This window comes from Aedes albopictus, chromosome 3 (assembly GCF_035046485.1).
Source record: "Aedes albopictus strain Foshan chromosome 3, AalbF5, whole genome shotgun sequence".
Taxonomy (NCBI): Eukaryota; Metazoa; Arthropoda; class Insecta; order Diptera; family Culicidae; genus Aedes; species Aedes albopictus.
Window position 1 is genome coordinate 326853168 of NC_085138.1, and position 16562 is coordinate 326869729.

The window sequence follows — 16562 nt, forward strand, 5'->3', positions numbered from 1 at the left end:
GTTTGATGTTATTCACAGGGAGCTAAATCTCTTGCTTAACGAAGCCCTATCAGGTAATCTCCCTCCTGCATTTGTGGAAGGCATCATCGTTCTGGTCAAAAAGAAGGGAGGAGATAACACGGCCCGATCATACCGTCCCATCTCGCTGCTTAACAGCGATTACAAGCTGCTCTCCCGCATCCTAAAATCCAGGCTGGAGTGCGTAATGAGAGCCCACCGCATTCTCAGCGACGGACAAAAATGCTCAAACTCGGAGCGTAACATCTTTCAAGCTACTCTCGCGCTGAAAGATCGGATTGCGAGTCTTCGTCATCACCGACGCGCCGGTAAACTCATCAGCTTCGACCTGGAAAATGCGTTCGATCGGGTCCGCCACTCTTTCCTATTCGACACCATGCGTTCGCTCGGCTTCAATCGGGAACTCATCGCTCTTCTCTCGACTATTGCCAGCCGATCCACCTCCCGGCTGCTAATCAACGGACGTCTCTCGCGTTCGTTCGAAATCCAACGTTCGGTCCGGCAAGGTGACCCACTCTCCATGCACCTCTTCGTGTTATACCTCCATCCCCTGGTGTGCCGGCTCGAGCAAGCATGCGGCGACGACCTGCTGGTAGCGTATGCCGACGACATCAGCGTCATCGTGACGTCAGCTGAGCAGATCGAAATGATCAATGAAATATTCTCCCGCTTTGGACCAGTTGCCGGTGCCCGTTTAAATTTACGCAAAACGGTCGCAATAAACGTTGGATTCTGCGAGGGTAACGAAATCAATACCCAGTGGCTACAAACAGCCAATGTAGTTAAAATATTGGGGATTACCTTCGCAAATTCAATTCGCCTGATGACAACGATGAACTGGAATGCGCTGGTGGGTAAGTTCGCTCAACAAATGTGGCTGCACGGTCTGCGTACGCTGACTCTCCACCAGAAAGTGATTATGCTGAACACGTTCGGCACGTCCAAGCTGTGGTACGTCTCGTCAGTATTGCCGCCTCTAGGCATACACACAGCAAAAATCACTTCCACGATGGGTAATTTCCTATGGAGAGGAATTGTTGCTCGCGTTCCGATCATGCAACTTGCTCGTAGTAAGGAACATGGAGGGCTAAATCTTCATCTGGTTGCTCTCAAGGCGAAATCTCTTGCTATCAATCGCCATTTAAAAGAGATCGACTCCCTTCCTTATTATAAATCCCTTATATTTCACGATCATCCCCACCCAGTAATTCCAATCGATCATCCCGACATTAGAATCATCCTTTCAAACTATTCCCACATTCCAAATCTAATCCAACAAAACCCCTCCGCCGATCTCATCCATAGGCACTTCGTTCAGCTAACGGAGCAGCCAAAAGTGGAACGAAACAATCCAAGAATTGACTGGCCGCGTGTTTGGTGCAACATCCAAGACAAACAACTCTCATCGACAGACCGATCGAAGCTCTACCTGCTGGTAAACGAGAAGTGGGAGCACAGGAAACTGCTTTCTGTGATGCAGAGAGTAGCTGACGAGAATTGCACCAATTGTGACGGACGAACAACAGAAACACTTCAACATAAATTCTGCGGCTGTGCTCGTGTTGGCCCGGCTTGGACGGTCCTGCAGCAGAGGCTGGCGGCCGTAATGAATGGATGGAGAAGACTGACGATTGAAGATCTGCTGAGGCCTGCTTTGACGGGCATGAACAGATTTAGGCGAATAAATATCTTGAAAATTTTTGTGAAATACGTCACCTTTGTTAACGAGTGTAACGGAAGAATCGATGTAGATGCTCTAAATTTTCATTTAAACCTAGAATAATAAATTGTAAATACTATTTGTAAAACACCCTGAATAGACAAATGAATAAAACCAAATTTTAAACAAAAAAAAAAAAAAAAATACTTTAATTGTTTTCGGAGCACGTGTGAGACCTTTATTTTTTTTTCAGCATAGAAAGTGAAGAATTTTTAGAATGCTCGACAGTTTTGGAGAAAACCTTTGGGATATTGGTAATATTGTACCGATTATTACAATTTTCCTGGAAAGATTGTTTCAATTCCTCCGATTTTTTCCTGGATTCAAGAGTTACGTCGAATATTCCTCCTGGATTCTACTAGAATTCCTCCAAAAATTCTGCTATAATTTCTCCTGAACTTCCTCTGATGATTCCTACTGGACTTTCACCAGAAATGTTTGCAATATTTTTTTCTAAAATTCCTCTATTCATTTCTCTAAGGATTCCGTCAAAAACTCCTTTTATGTTTATCAAATGACTTTGTCATAAAATTCTTCCAAAAATTTGTCGACAGATTTGGTCATAAACTTTTCCATAAATGACTCCAAAAATCTTTCAGAAATTTCCACAAGAGTTCTTTGACGGAATCTTTCATGGATTTTCAAAGACTCCTCTAGAAATTCCTCCAGAATCCTGCACAGAATCCCTTCAAGGGTTTCTTCAGAATTTCCTGTGATCATTAGCCCTGAAGTTCATCTTAAGATTTCTCTGAAAATTTCTTTGAGGATTTCACCATGAGTTTTTCCGAAGGATTCTCCAGGAGTTTTTCAAAAGATTTTGCCAAGAATCCTAATAGTTGCTCAGAAGAATTAACTTTGGAATTTATAAGAAAATTGCGCCAGTAGTTCTCTTGAAGACTTCTCCAGGGATTTATCGAAAGTTTCCCCCAGAACTTCCAAGTGCTTATCCAAAAATAATCTAAGGAATTCTTAAAAAGAGTCGTTCAGGAATTTCCTTTTTAACTGAATACAAAAATGGAACAACACAGGACAGGTCATTAATGTCGAATTGTTGCTGTGATTTCAAAACTTGTTACTGTTGTGCTATTGCTGATAAGGTGATCAATAGTACAACAATAACTAAACTTGTACTTCGACAAAACATGTTATTGCAATGTAATTTAGCTTATGTATATCAATAGCTTGATTATAACAAAATGAGATTGTCCAACAAAATTTGTTATGGAAAAGCTATGCCTTGATAATTTAATAATAACAAAACAAGATATAAAAACAGGTTATGTGATTTCGTAGTTATTAACTTGCTATTCTCCTCTGCTCGGGTCAGGTTTCCGAGAAATTCTGGTATAAAATCTACAAGAAACCTCGAAGAACTTCATTAGGAATTTTAACCGTTATGTGTCCGAAAAACTTTTTGCTTTTTTTCTACTCTGTGCTTTTTAAATGGGCGCTGGGTACCCACATAAGGGTTAAGAGAAATCTTCAAAGAGTTTTTATGATAAATCCCGAAACAATTTCAAAAGAAATCACTGGAAAACTTCTCAGGCGGAATCTGGTATAAATCTCAGTAGGACTTATACAGATGTCCTAAAAGGAAACTTTGGAATAAATCACTGGAGATAATATAGGAGGAATCCCAGAACAAGGAATCTCTGGAGAAACTGCTTTAGAAATCCTGGTAGGAAGTGTCTTTTTTATGTAGGCTCATTTTTGGTCATTTCATAACCCTCTCATATACTTCTATCCATTCAGAATTTTCGAAATTTGTATGGACCGTTGACATTGACCATACCCCACTTACCATCCTTTGAGTCTACGTAGTTTTATACTGGGACCATGAGAAATTCATACATCTATCCTGGAAGAACTTTGATTCCTCTTTGAAAGAAATCTCTGGCAGTAATCCCGTAAAAATGTCTAGGAAAAATCATGGCGTATCGATAACGGAATCTCAGGAGAAACTTTTGAAGCAATTGCGGTAGAAATCCCAGAAGGTATCTCGGTATCAGTTAAGGAAGGAATCTCTAAATAGTTTAAAGGAAGAGTACCGAGAAGCATCCCTGCAGGAATTACAAAAAAAAACTCTAGGTATCCCGGAGAAAACAATGAGAAAAAAATTCGAAAAAAGATCTCAAGTCTTCCATAAGAACATCGAGAAAAAAAAGTGCATAGATTACCATCTTAACAACAAACGAGCAGATATTTTCCCAAAGATCTCGTTTGCCCTAAAAAGTCCTCAGATTTTTCTCTTAGTACCGTAAACCGGGGTCAAATTGATCTTCGGGTCGAAATTGATCACACGTTTTTCGGTTAGGTTTAGCATATTTTAAGTAATTTCCTGTCAACTATCGTGCAGTTGGGAACCGATACTAAACGATATTTGCTTGGAAACTATTTGAAGTATGTTTTAACTAACGGAAATTGTCTGATCAATTTCGACCCGGAGATCAATTTGACCCCGGTTTACGGTACTCTTAAAGCGTTTTTTTACAGGAATTATTGGGATCCAAAAAGCAGCGAATCCTTCCGCAATAAGCTCTAAAAAAAATTTCCAAACAATTTCCTCGAGGAGTTACGATTGTGGAAACAGTTCTTAACCGTTTTCCAGTTAATAAACGTATTTATTGCCAAATTTCAAAAAGCTTTTCGAATATTTTTCTATTGTGAATTTTTAAATTTAATATGGCAGAATTGGATTTTGTTACGGAAAATTTTAACTTTTATGGTGGAAAAATGTAGATATTTATTGCAATTGTTGAGTTATTCGTAGATACTCTGACATTTTCGATTGCTCAAAATTATTCATTATTGAGAAATTTTGATTTATTTATGTACTTTTTGATTTGTTTATGGAACTTTTGGGGTTTATTATTGCTCCAACCCCTACTTCTTTATTGGTGATTTCTGATCATACTCACAATCACAGCAAACCTCTTCTAAGAAAACACGTTTTACAGAAACTGCTAGGCAATTAGTACTTTTTTATGTTCTCAAACTGATTTTACACATTACATATTGGACTATTGTATGACGCAGAACGAAAATTCACGTGTACAAAAATTCAAGCTTTCCCGTATTTTCACGCACCCTCACATACATATATAACCCGTTAACTGATTACCTTTACACGCTTTCCATTACAGAGGACCATGGTCGTGCATGCAGTACCTTTTCGATCATGGCCGGCATCGGAGGAAGCCTGGGCTATGCCCTCGGTGGATTCAACTGGGACAATACCGTGTTCGGCGATTTCCTCGGCGGAAGTATCAAAACCGTGTTCACTCTGGTTGCGGTAATCTTCGTAGTTGGCTTAGTCCTTACAGTTACCAGTTTTCGGGAAATTCCTCTTCCGCTGATGGAGAAGGACGAACTGTTGCGGCCACTGACTGAATCCATTATAAAGAAAGAACGCGCCAAACTGGACGACAAGATCTACTACATCAAGGACGTGAGCCGAGCGTTCGCTTTGCAGCTGCATACTATTGACGAGAAGGCGCAACCCCCTGCGCCGTTGATGATCAGTAACGCACTGGCCGCGGAAGCTGAGAAGGGTCACCAGTTGGAGGCGTGTTCTTCGTCGGATTCCGACTCGGAAGACGAATCGGAAAAGGCAATGAGTTTGAAGGACTTCCTGAAAAGCATCTTTATGATGCCGAAATCGATCGCAATCCTGTGCTTCACGAACTTGCTTTGCTGGATGGGCCACTTGAGTTTCTGTTTGTACTTCACCGATTTTGTCGGCGAGGAGGTGTTTGGAGGTAATCCGGCGGCCCCTTCGAGTTCGGAATCCTACCAGCTGTACCTGGAGGGAGTTCGATACGGATGTTTTGGACTGGCGATTTACTCGCTGGCTTGCTCGTGCTACTCATTCACCATTGAAAAGTTGATCAAAATTCTGCGAGCAAGGATCGTGTACTGTGGTGGATTGATGATCGATGCTGTTGGGATGATCATGATGGCTATGTTCCCGAACAAGGTCACGGTGTTTGTTTTCAGTGCTTCCGGTGGGATTGTCTACGCACTGCTCTTCACCATGCCGTTCCTGTTGCTCGGCCAGTACCATGCCAAGGGACAGGTGAGTTGTCACAGGGAAGCATTCATAAGCTTATTCATTACATTTGCTTCCGTTATTTCAGTTCAAAGCACACAAGTCCTTGGTGTCGGACAAACCGGAAAGGAAACGCGGTCTGGCCACCGATATTGCCGTTGTCGGTGGAATGATTTTCGTGGCGCAGATAATTGTCTCGTTGGGCATTGGATCGCTGATCGAGGCGCTCGGGACGACATCGGCGGTTATCTATACGGCCGGAGTGTGCAGCTTTCTGGCAGCACTGTCATCCACCCAGGTGGTTTATATGGATTTGTAAACAATCAAAACTCACACATAGTAGCTCAATCGCTGAAGTTGCGATGTAAGATAAAGATCAAACTACTTAATACGAACAGCAGACCTCCACTGAAACAAAAAAACATCTAGTTATAAGTAGTAAGCATCAGTTGTATGTTTTCGGTAAACGTAAAACAACTGATGGAAGCATTTTACATTACTGGTAATGTTATGTGATATGTGTCAATGTATTTTAAAATTAGGTTTAAGGTCACCAAACCCTAGCATTATAATCAAATAAAATATTTAGCCATAAAAGCAATGTGTTTTAATAAACCTTTATTTTGCTCATTGGTGAGTGCGAGATGCTCATTCATCAATCTAATTAATTGAGTACTGTAATTTTCATGAAACTTTTTCCACATTCATGGATATATGAATAAAAAAATGAGAAAAATTCAGGGTCGCCTATTTTTCCGGAAAACTCAGTTGAAAATATTGTGTTTTTCCCTGACACTACTTACTTTGAAAAATCATAACTCAAAAACGAAACATCGTAGAAATATTTTTTTTATGAAAATGAAAGCAAATCCAAAAAAATATGAATTGAACAAAGTGTTTCACAAAAGTTTTCACCATTGAGAAAATTCGTAAAAAAAGCCGGAAAAAACTAAGCACGAACTCGTGGAAAATTTTCAGATAAATATTTTTGAGAAGGTAATTTCATAAGCTTTAATTGCTGAAATTTTTGGAATGCATTTTTTTTTTCGTTTTTGAGTTATGGCCTTTTTGTGAAAAATGTCCAAATGTGCCATATAAGCCTTTTCTTCAGAAAATCATAACTCAAGAACAAAGATCCAAAGTTTTTTTTATGAAAAAGAAAGCAAATTTTCTCAGGAATCCAAAAAAAATGAGCTGGAAAAAATTTCCACAAAATTTTCTACCGTTGTGAATTATCCCTTACCTAAAACACTCCAACTGCTATGAACACAATCAGATTCCATTGAGATAACGTTACCGAAATAGAGGGACCTAAATAGATTTTACCTAAATGGAGGTTTGAGTGTATTTTAAACCTTTGGGACATTCAAGGTCGTCCAAACTGTCCTATAATGAAGTCCTTCAAATCTTCGAGACACTATAGGTATATTCCAGGTCAGCCAACACTCTTAAAAAATTAGGAATTTACACGTGACGTAAACCATCAACGTACGCGAAGGTTTCATGACTCAATGGGAAATTCGACTGAATTTTACATCCATCATGTAAGCTCGAGTTGATTGCACAAGATGTCAACAAACCTATCTGACCAGGTAGGTAGAAACAGTTTTGCATTTATCGCTCGCCCTACAACTCGGTGATATGACTGAGAGGTATAGTCCGTGCCTCTCAATCAGCGGACCAGTGTTCGAATCCAGTTCATTATTTTACTTTCATTTGTTTCATCGGTCGATTCGGTTTTAGCGATTGCTAGCTCGACTTTATTTGTGATAGAAGACGTAAATTTGCGTCAAACTGAAACTATCTTGGAGTACAGAAATTCAGATCTACACTCGTGAAAGCAGAACAGCTATGGCAGATTATGCACGAATACGGATTCCCGGATAAACTGATACGGTTGATCAAGGCGACGATGGATCGAGTGATGTGCGTAGTTCGAGTATCAGGGACAATCTCGAGTCCCTTCGAATCTCGCAGAGGGTTACGGCAAGGTGATGGTCTTTCGTGCTTGCTGTTCAACATTGCTTTGGAGGGTGTTATAAATAGAGCGGGGATAAACACGAGTGGGACGATTTTCACGAAGTCCGTTCAGCTGCTTGGTTTCGCCGATGATATTGATATTATAGCTCGTAAATTTGAGACGATGGCGGAAACGTACATCCGACTAAAGAGTGAAGCCAGGCGAATCGGATTAGTCATTAATGTGTCGAAGACAAAGTATGGCAGGTGTTGCACTTGTTCATCGGCAAAGGGCTCCAGGGAGGAATCACCACGCCCGCCACCTCGAATTTATATCGACGGTGATGAAATCGAGGCGGTTGAAGAATTCGTGTACTTGTTCTCATTGGTGACCGCCGACAACGACACCAGCAGAGAAATTCAGAGGCGCATTGTGGCAGGAAACAGTTCTTACTTTGGACTCCGCAGAACTCTCCGATCGAATAAAGTTCGCCGTAACACGAAGTTAACCATCTACAAAACGCTGATTAGACCGGTCGAAACATGGATTCTACGTGCAAAGCACCAAGGCGCCCTTGGAGTTTTTGAACGGAAGGTGTTGCATACCATCTACGGCGGAGTGCAGATGCAAGACGGGACTTGGAGAAGCTGCATCAGCTGCTGAGAGAACCAACCATCGTCCACAGCGCGAAAATCGGGAGGCTACAGTGGGCGGGTCTCGTCATCAGGATGTCGGATAGCAACCCGACTAAAATGGTTCTCGAGAGTCATTCGACCGGTACAAGAAGACGTGGAGCGCAGCGAGCTAGGTGGGTCGACCAAGTGGAGGACGATCTGCGGACCCTACGCAGAGTGCGGAACTGGAGACAAACAGCCATGGACCGAGTGGAATGGAGGCGGCTAATATGTACAGCAGAGGCCACCCCGGCCTTGGCCTGATCGGAAAGGTAAGTAACTCGTGAAAGCAGCCATATCTGCTATACTGAGTAACGTTGCATTATCAAACGCGGTAACTGGACCAATCTGAAGCCTACTAAGTCTTGATATTATTATAAACCTTTGGTACATTCAGGGTCGTACAAACTGTCCTATAATGAAGTTCTTCCAATTTACAAGAATGTTATGTGTGTTTCGCCATAAATAACACTTTTGCATAATCTGCTGGGATCCGTGAAGCTCTTGAAACCTCAAATGTCATTAAGAGACACTAGATGTGTATTTCAGGGCATCCAAACTATCTTGGTGTTCAGAACATCAGGTCCGCACGCGTAACAGCAGCCATATCTTACACTGAGTAACGTAGCATAATCACTCGTGGTTACAGGACCAACCTAAAGTCTACTGGGTATTTTTCAGGCATGGGAACACTCACTTGGAAAGAGTTACACTCACTTGCAATTTTCTCATCTCAGAAGCGTGCTATCAAAAAACAGTGTATGGAGCACTTTTACCTTGTGGTTTTATCTCAAGCTTTCCCGAACAAAGTAAGGGTCGCACATGCATACCAAAGTCGTGACAGAGCGTTGAAGACAACTCTCCACGAGGTGAGTGTAATTTGCATTCACCTCGTGGAGACTCGTCTTCATAGCCCTCTCACGACTTTGGTATGCGTGTACGATTCTTGATGTGAACGGCAAAGTTTTAGATAAAACCACAAGGTAAAAGTGCTCCATACACTGTTTTTTGATAGCATGCTTCTGAACTGAGAAAATACCAAGTGAATGTAACTCTTTCCAAGTGAGTGTTCCCATCCCTGGTATTTTTATGAACGTTTGGGACATTAAAGGTTGGCCAAACTGTCCTGAAGTTCAGCTCTTGACAATGTTTGACAATGCCTGTGACTATGCTTAAAACTATGAAATTTGATTTGGTTAAGCGCAATATTTGGCATAAACCGTTAATTTAGGTGTTCATTGGCCAAATAACACTTTGATTGCTTTAAAATAGTTATTTATGTGACGAGTCGCAAAAAGTTGTTTTTTTTTCAGCACGAGTCGTACATTTATCCAACGAGGCTTGCTTCCGGCGGGACACCCGGAACCGGTTCTGGAATACTACCGGTTCAGATTTGGTCAGAGACTATTTTCCTGCATACCGTTAATCAGGTTATCGAAAAAGCCGCTATTTGATGTGTCGCATGCATAGATTTGGTTCACTTTTTTATTTGGCCACTTCCGGCGGGACACCCGGAACCGGTTCTGGAACACTACCGGTTCAGATATGGTCTGAGAGTATTTTCCTGCATACCGTTCATCAGGTTATGCAAAATGCCGCATGCATAGGGTTGTAGCATTTTCATATCTGGCCCCTTCCTGGGGTACCGGTCCGGAACACCTAAATGGCCATAACTCCGGAACGGCTGGACCGATCCGAACCATTTTCAATAGGAAACAATGGGACCAGATTCCGCGTCGAATGAACCGTCGGTCATTAAAATCGGTTGAGGTTTACTGCCAAAAAGTAATGTGAGTTTTTTGTACACACACATACACACATACACACATACATACACACACACATACATACACCCCCCGAAGTAGTCGCTTCTAGTGGAATCCGGGGGAAGCAGGCACTATAGACCTTGGTGGAGGTTAGAGGCGTAGGGTTCAGAGTTCTCTTCTCTGTTCTGAGTCCCTCACGAACTGGCACGCGATGGACGAAATCGGTAGCACTGGTCATGCTTATCGAACGCGTGTCGGGAAGGCATAAAGGCTTTACCACCAAGTAAAAAAAAAAACACACACATACATACACACAGACATCAACTCAATTCGTCGAGCTGAGTTGATTGGTATATGTGACTCGACCCTCCGGTCCTTCTTTCAAAAAGTCATTTTTGGAGTGAACATATAGCCTTTCCAGTATACTTAGTGTACGAGAAAGGCAAAAATGGGAACATTTATATTTGAGACTTGATTGACAACATCCTGAAGACCGTGAAATTTGGAGAAACAAAATAACTGATAAACCAGTTGTTCTAAAAGCTGAATTAGGATATGCGTTACGTTCATATGTTCTCTTTAACCTTTGTCCAGAAAATTTGCCAGAGGCGTTGCACCGGGGGGGCTTCATGGGTATTTTCGAGGAGTTTCGAAGAGTCTCAGGTGCGTTACATGGGGTTCGAGGAGGTTTCAGGGGGATTTCGAAGGCATTTCAGAAAGCTTCAGATGATTTTTGGCGAGTTTCGGAGGTGTTACTCAGGCGTTACGTGAGCGTTTACGGGGGCTGCTGAGGATCTCAGGTGCGTTCCATGGGGTCCGGAGGGGTTTTAGGGGGATTTCGAAGGCATATCAGACAGCTTCAGATGATTTTTGGTAAGTTTCAGAGGTGTTACTCAGGTGTTACGTAGGCGTTTTTGGGGGTTTCTTAGGGTCTCAGGTGTGTTACATGGGGTCCGAGGGAGTTTCAGGGGGATTTTGAAGGCATTTCAGACAGCTTCGGATGATTTTTGGTAAGTTTCAGAGGTGTTACTCAGGCGTTACGTAGGCGTTTTTGGGGGTTCTGAGGGTCTCAGCTGCGTTTCATGGGGTCCGAGGGGGTTTTAGGGATATTTCGAAGGCATTTCAGACAGCTTCAGATGATTTTTGACGAGTTTCAGAGGTGTTACTCAGGCGTTTTTGCGGGTTTCTGAGCAGAGATGCCAGATATACAGATTTTTCTGTTTTATACAGACTTTTGACCTTTCATACAGACAAGATACAGAGTACAGAAAAATACAGATTTTTAATAAATGATACAGATTTCTCCAGAAAGCACAAAAGTTGAAGTTATTTTATTTTCAATAAATTTATTGAAAACTTTATAAATTACAGCTTAAACTTCAAAATAAATTGTGAAAATTTATACAATTTCACACTTGTTAAAAAAAATACCAGTAAAAATTAAAACCGTCAAAAAGTAGTACATTTTTGATAGTTTCTATTAAAATCTGGGATTCTCGGTGTCTGCTATTGCCTTAAATATGGCAATAGAGAAAAATATGTATTGATACAGATTTTTTGATAAAATAATCTGTCATATCTGTTTCTGAGGATCTCAGGAGTGAAACAGGGGGTTTTGAGAGGGAATAAGGGGCCTACAGTTTCTGAAAATACATTTCGAATCACAGCTCTTAAGGTGAAACTAGATCCATTTCCTCACTTTTTGGTTTTTGTTTTTTTTATAAAATAACGAAGCAATATTTCCAAAATCGGTTTTCGTGCACATGTAGAGTATGGAACAAGGTATCTCCTGATTTTTTTTTTCGTGGTGGAAAATGTTTTTAGTTTTTGCAGAAACCATTTTTGAATAAAATTTCACAAAAAAATGGTTTCTGCAAAAATGGAAAACTTTTTCCACCACAAAAAAAAAAATCAGAAGATACCTTGATCCACATGTGCACGAAAACCGATTTTGAATATATTTCTTCGTTATTTAATGAAAAATCAAAAACCAAAAAATGAGAAAATGCTTCCAGTTTCGCCTTAAGTTAGCTTCATACACAAGTTATGCATGCAGATTCGATGACTTATGCTTAAGAAAGTTTCAAACCAACCCCATCCCCCCTTATTGTTCACTCCTGAGCACGACCTAAACTCCTCTTAATTCCATTTAATTCCCTTCCAACCTTATCCCCAATCTAAAACACTCCAACAGCTATGAACACAATCAGATTACATTCAGGTAACGTTACCTAAATGGGGGAACCTAAATAGATTTTACCTAAATGGACTCTACCTAAATGGATTCTACCTAAATGGAGGTTTGAGTGTATTTTAAACCTTTTGGACATTGAAGGTCGTCCAAACTGTCCTATAATGAAGTCCTTCAAATTTACAAGAATAATGATATGTGTTCTCGCCATAAATAATAGCATTGCATAATTTGATGAGATCCACGAAGCTTTCGAAATCTCAAATTTCATTTAGAGACAGTTAGGTATATTCCAGGGCAGCCAATCTGCCTTGGAGTACAGAACTTCAGGTCTACACTCGTAACAGCAGCTATATCTTATACTGAGTAACGTTGCATGATCACTCGTGGTTACAGGACCAACCTAAAGTCTACTGGATATTTTCATGAACTTTTGGGACATTAAGGATCGTCCAAACTGTTCTGGAGTTCAGCTCTTGACAATGTTTGGCAACGTATGTGACTATGCTTAAAACTATGAAATTTGATTTGGTAAAACGAAATATTTGGCATAAACTGTTAATTTAGGTGTTAATGGGCCTTGATTGCTTTAAAAAAATATTTCCATGCTTCATGGCTTACAGTCAAAAAAGCCCAAATCCATACGTTTTGCCCTATAAATTGAGGTACGGTTTTTTTTTTAAATTGTAACGTACTGGAGCAAATCTGAGCCCTGATTTGGATTCAGTGACCCAAAGTTTGTCAGAGACACATAAGTTGATTTTGAGACAGACCAAAAGTTAATTTTTGTTTCGCTGTGTTATACAACATAACTCTATATAGCCAAAACAGAAACTTCAATTGCTGTAGATGCTAGATTTTAATCATCATAATAATTTAGATGACCCCGGCTGATCTGATGATGATTGCATATGCGGAAGATTTTTTTGGAAATAAAAAATTACATATCGTAGATTTGTATAATGAAAACAGTTACCGTTACACCCGTACTTTAGGATGTAATCTCAAGAACGGTTACGGATGATCGATGATATCCCAACAGTTGTGATACTGCCTATTGAACTTTCAAAAGGGTCACTGGGCATGATATATTACAAATCGAAGCTTTGTATAATGAAAGAAGTTACTATAACACTCGTAAACTTTAGGATCTAAGCTCAAGAACAATTTGGATGACCTAGGACATTGCGACTGATCAGATAACGTCTATTGAGCTTTCAGAAGACTCACTGTATATAGTAGATTACAAATGGTAGCTTTGTATAATGGAAGAAGTTGTCGTTACACCCGTAGACTTTAGGATCAATACTCAAGAACAATATGGATGACCTAGGATATCCCGACTGACCTGATACTGTCTTTTAAACTTTCAGAAGACTCACTGTACATGATAGATTACAAATCGTTGCTCCGTATAGTGAAAGAAGTAACCGTTACACCCGTAGACTTGAGGATCTAAACTTAAGAACAGTTTGGATGAGCTAGTATATCCCGGATGATCTAATGCTGTCTAATGAACTTTCAGGCGACTCACTGGACATAATAGATTACAAATCGTGACTTTGTACAGTGGAAGACGTTACCTTTACTCCTGCAGACTTTAGGATACTCAAAAACAGTTTGGATGATCTAGGATATCACGACCCCGACTGACCTGCTACTATCTATTGAACTTACTGTTACACCCGTAGACTTAAGGATCTAAAATCAAGAACAATTTGATGACCTAGGATAACCCGACTGTCTTGATACTGTCTTTTGAACTTTCAGAAGACTCACTGGACATGATAGATTACAAATCGTAGCTTTGTATAATGAATGAAGTTACCGTTACACCCGTAGACTTTTAGATCTATACTCAACTCATGAACAGTTTGGATAACCTAGGATATCCAGAAAAAATACTCTGCATCATTTTCCAACCTTTTTATGCTGTTGAGCACCAAAACCACAGAAATAAGCAGAAAAAACTCTATAGCTAATAACGCTTGCAAAAAATCCGGGTTCGAAGGGTTACAAAAAGGAGACTCAGCTGCCCGGCCCGTAGGCTGTCAGATAAACATTGTTTATGGTTTCATTTGATGTGCTACGCTTCAGTGAATCGGCAAGCTTAGATGCCACGCGACGAGCTACAACTGCATTTATCAGCTGTACCTATGCCTGAAATTATCGCAATACCAATCGAGTCGAATTGCAGCCCGTAATGGTGGCAATAAATAATTCGATGACGTATTATGGTGATGTTTTTTGGACCGAGTAATAAACAAATTTTTTTAATTTAGGTATTTTACTGGAGGCAAACCCAAGAATGAGTAAAATGATAGAAATTTGATTATCCTTAGTATATCCTCAGATGTTAGTGCTCTAAAGACTCTGAACTACAATGACTTTTAAGGGCCCATATAGCCACAGCTGTGAAGGCGTGTGTATTAAGCATGACCATGCTGAGGGTGATGGGTACCGGTCAGACTAAGACCTGAGTGTCCTCTGCTGTACGTAGGAGTCCTCTCCATTCTACTCGGTCCATGGCTGTGTGGACGATGGTTGGGTCTTTCAGCAGCTGATGGTGCATTAGCCTTCTCCAAGCCCTGGCTTTCATCTGCACTCCGCCGAAGATGGCGCGCAACACCTTGCGATCGAAAACTTCAAGGGCGCGTTTCCGTGTTTCGTGTCCAGCGGACTACCGGTCTAATCAGCGATTTGTAGATAGTTAACTTCGTGTGACGGCGAGCTTTGTTAGATCGTAGAGCTCTACGGATCCCAAGGTAAGCTCGATTTCCTGCCACAATACGTCTATAACTTTCTCTGCTGGTGTCGTTGTTGACGGTCATTCGAAGGGACTCGAGAGTGTGTCTGATATTCGAACTATGCACATCACTCTATCTATTGTCGCCTTGATCAATCGTATCAGTTTATCCGGGAATTCATATTCGCGCATAATCTGCCATAGTTTTTTTTTCTATCGATTGTATTATACGCCGATTAAAAATCGATGAACAAGTGATGTGTGGGCACGTTGTATTTGCGGCATTTCTGCAACATCTGGTGGATGGTGAACATCTGGTCTGTTGTAGGCGTTCACCCATGAATCCAGCCTGATGTTGCCCCACGAACTCTCTTACAACCGGTGATAGACGGCGGCATAAAATTAGGTTCATAAGGTGTATGATTTGCACGCAATTTGGGCATTGTTTTCTTCGCGAATGACAAGACTTTCCCGCTCTATTTCTTATCATGTAGACTCAAGTCAACATATTATGTAAAAAAAAACTTAAGTGCAAAACAAACAGCAGACCAATATTTTTTCTACTGGAAAACACATCTCTTCCAAGAAAGTTTACCCTTACTTCCTGTCTTATCACACTATTGCTCACTTCAGGGGAGTCTTACGTGGTCTATCATTTTGCGAATTATATAAACTTTTGTTTGGTTTGATGTAGGTAAAGATTCGCCAGGCATTTATTTGAGTAATAATCAACCATCAAAATCCACGGGTCACTTGTTTATGTCAACGAAACAAACAAACCAGTTCAAACGTGATAAGAAGAGTGGTCAGTTTGCAACAAATTTTGATTTTTCCGGTCTTGTTTTTCAGCTTCTGGTTGTTTTCTTTCTTTTCCATGCTACACTGTCACAAGGGTAGCGTTATCATTATGTTTTCGGTGCTTTCGGAGGAGCATGATGCGAAATTTACTAGGTTACTGTTGAAGAAGATGACGGATTAAATTTTGTGCAGCATGCAACTTCCTCTGATAAGGAAAACGATTACGTGCCTCCTGCTAAGAATATGAAAGTTTATTTATAGAATATTTTATTGCATAATATTGCTGAATGTACTTACCTTACCGATCAGGCTAAGGCCGGGGTGGCCTCTGCTGTACATAGTAGCCGCCTCCATTCCACTGTTCCACATGGCTGTTTGTCTCCAGTTCCGCACTCTGCGTAGGGTCCGCAGATAGTCCTCCACCTGGTCGACCCACCTAGCTCGCTGCGCTCCACGTCTTCTTGTACCGGTCGGATGACTCTCGAGAACCATTTTAGTCCGGTTGCTATCCGACATCCTGATGACGTGACCCGCCCACCGTAGCCTCCCGATTTTCGCGGTATGGACGATGGTTGGTTCTCCCAGCAGCTGATGCAGGTCGTGGTTCATTCGCCTTCTCCAAGTCCCGTCTTCCATCTGCA

The 16562-nt window shown here is 41.0% G+C and overlaps 1 protein-coding gene across 5 annotated transcripts in view; it reads left to right on the top strand.

Annotated features, from left to right (window-relative positions):
* Window positions 1–6383, top strand: part of LOC109426928 (proton-associated sugar transporter A) — a 47932-nt gene extending 41549 nt beyond the window's left edge. For all 5 annotated transcript variants that reach the window (XM_029865298.2, XM_029865300.2, XM_029865299.2 and 2 more), the window contains 2 exons: window positions 4882–5813; window positions 5875–6383. In XM_029865298.2, coding sequence (XP_029721158.1) covers window positions 4882–5813; window positions 5875–6105 — 1163 coding nt within the window. In that variant the 3' untranslated portion in view covers window positions 6106–6383. The remainder of the gene's footprint in view (window positions 1–4881; window positions 5814–5874) is intronic.
* Window positions 6384–16562: the final 10179 nt, after the last annotated feature.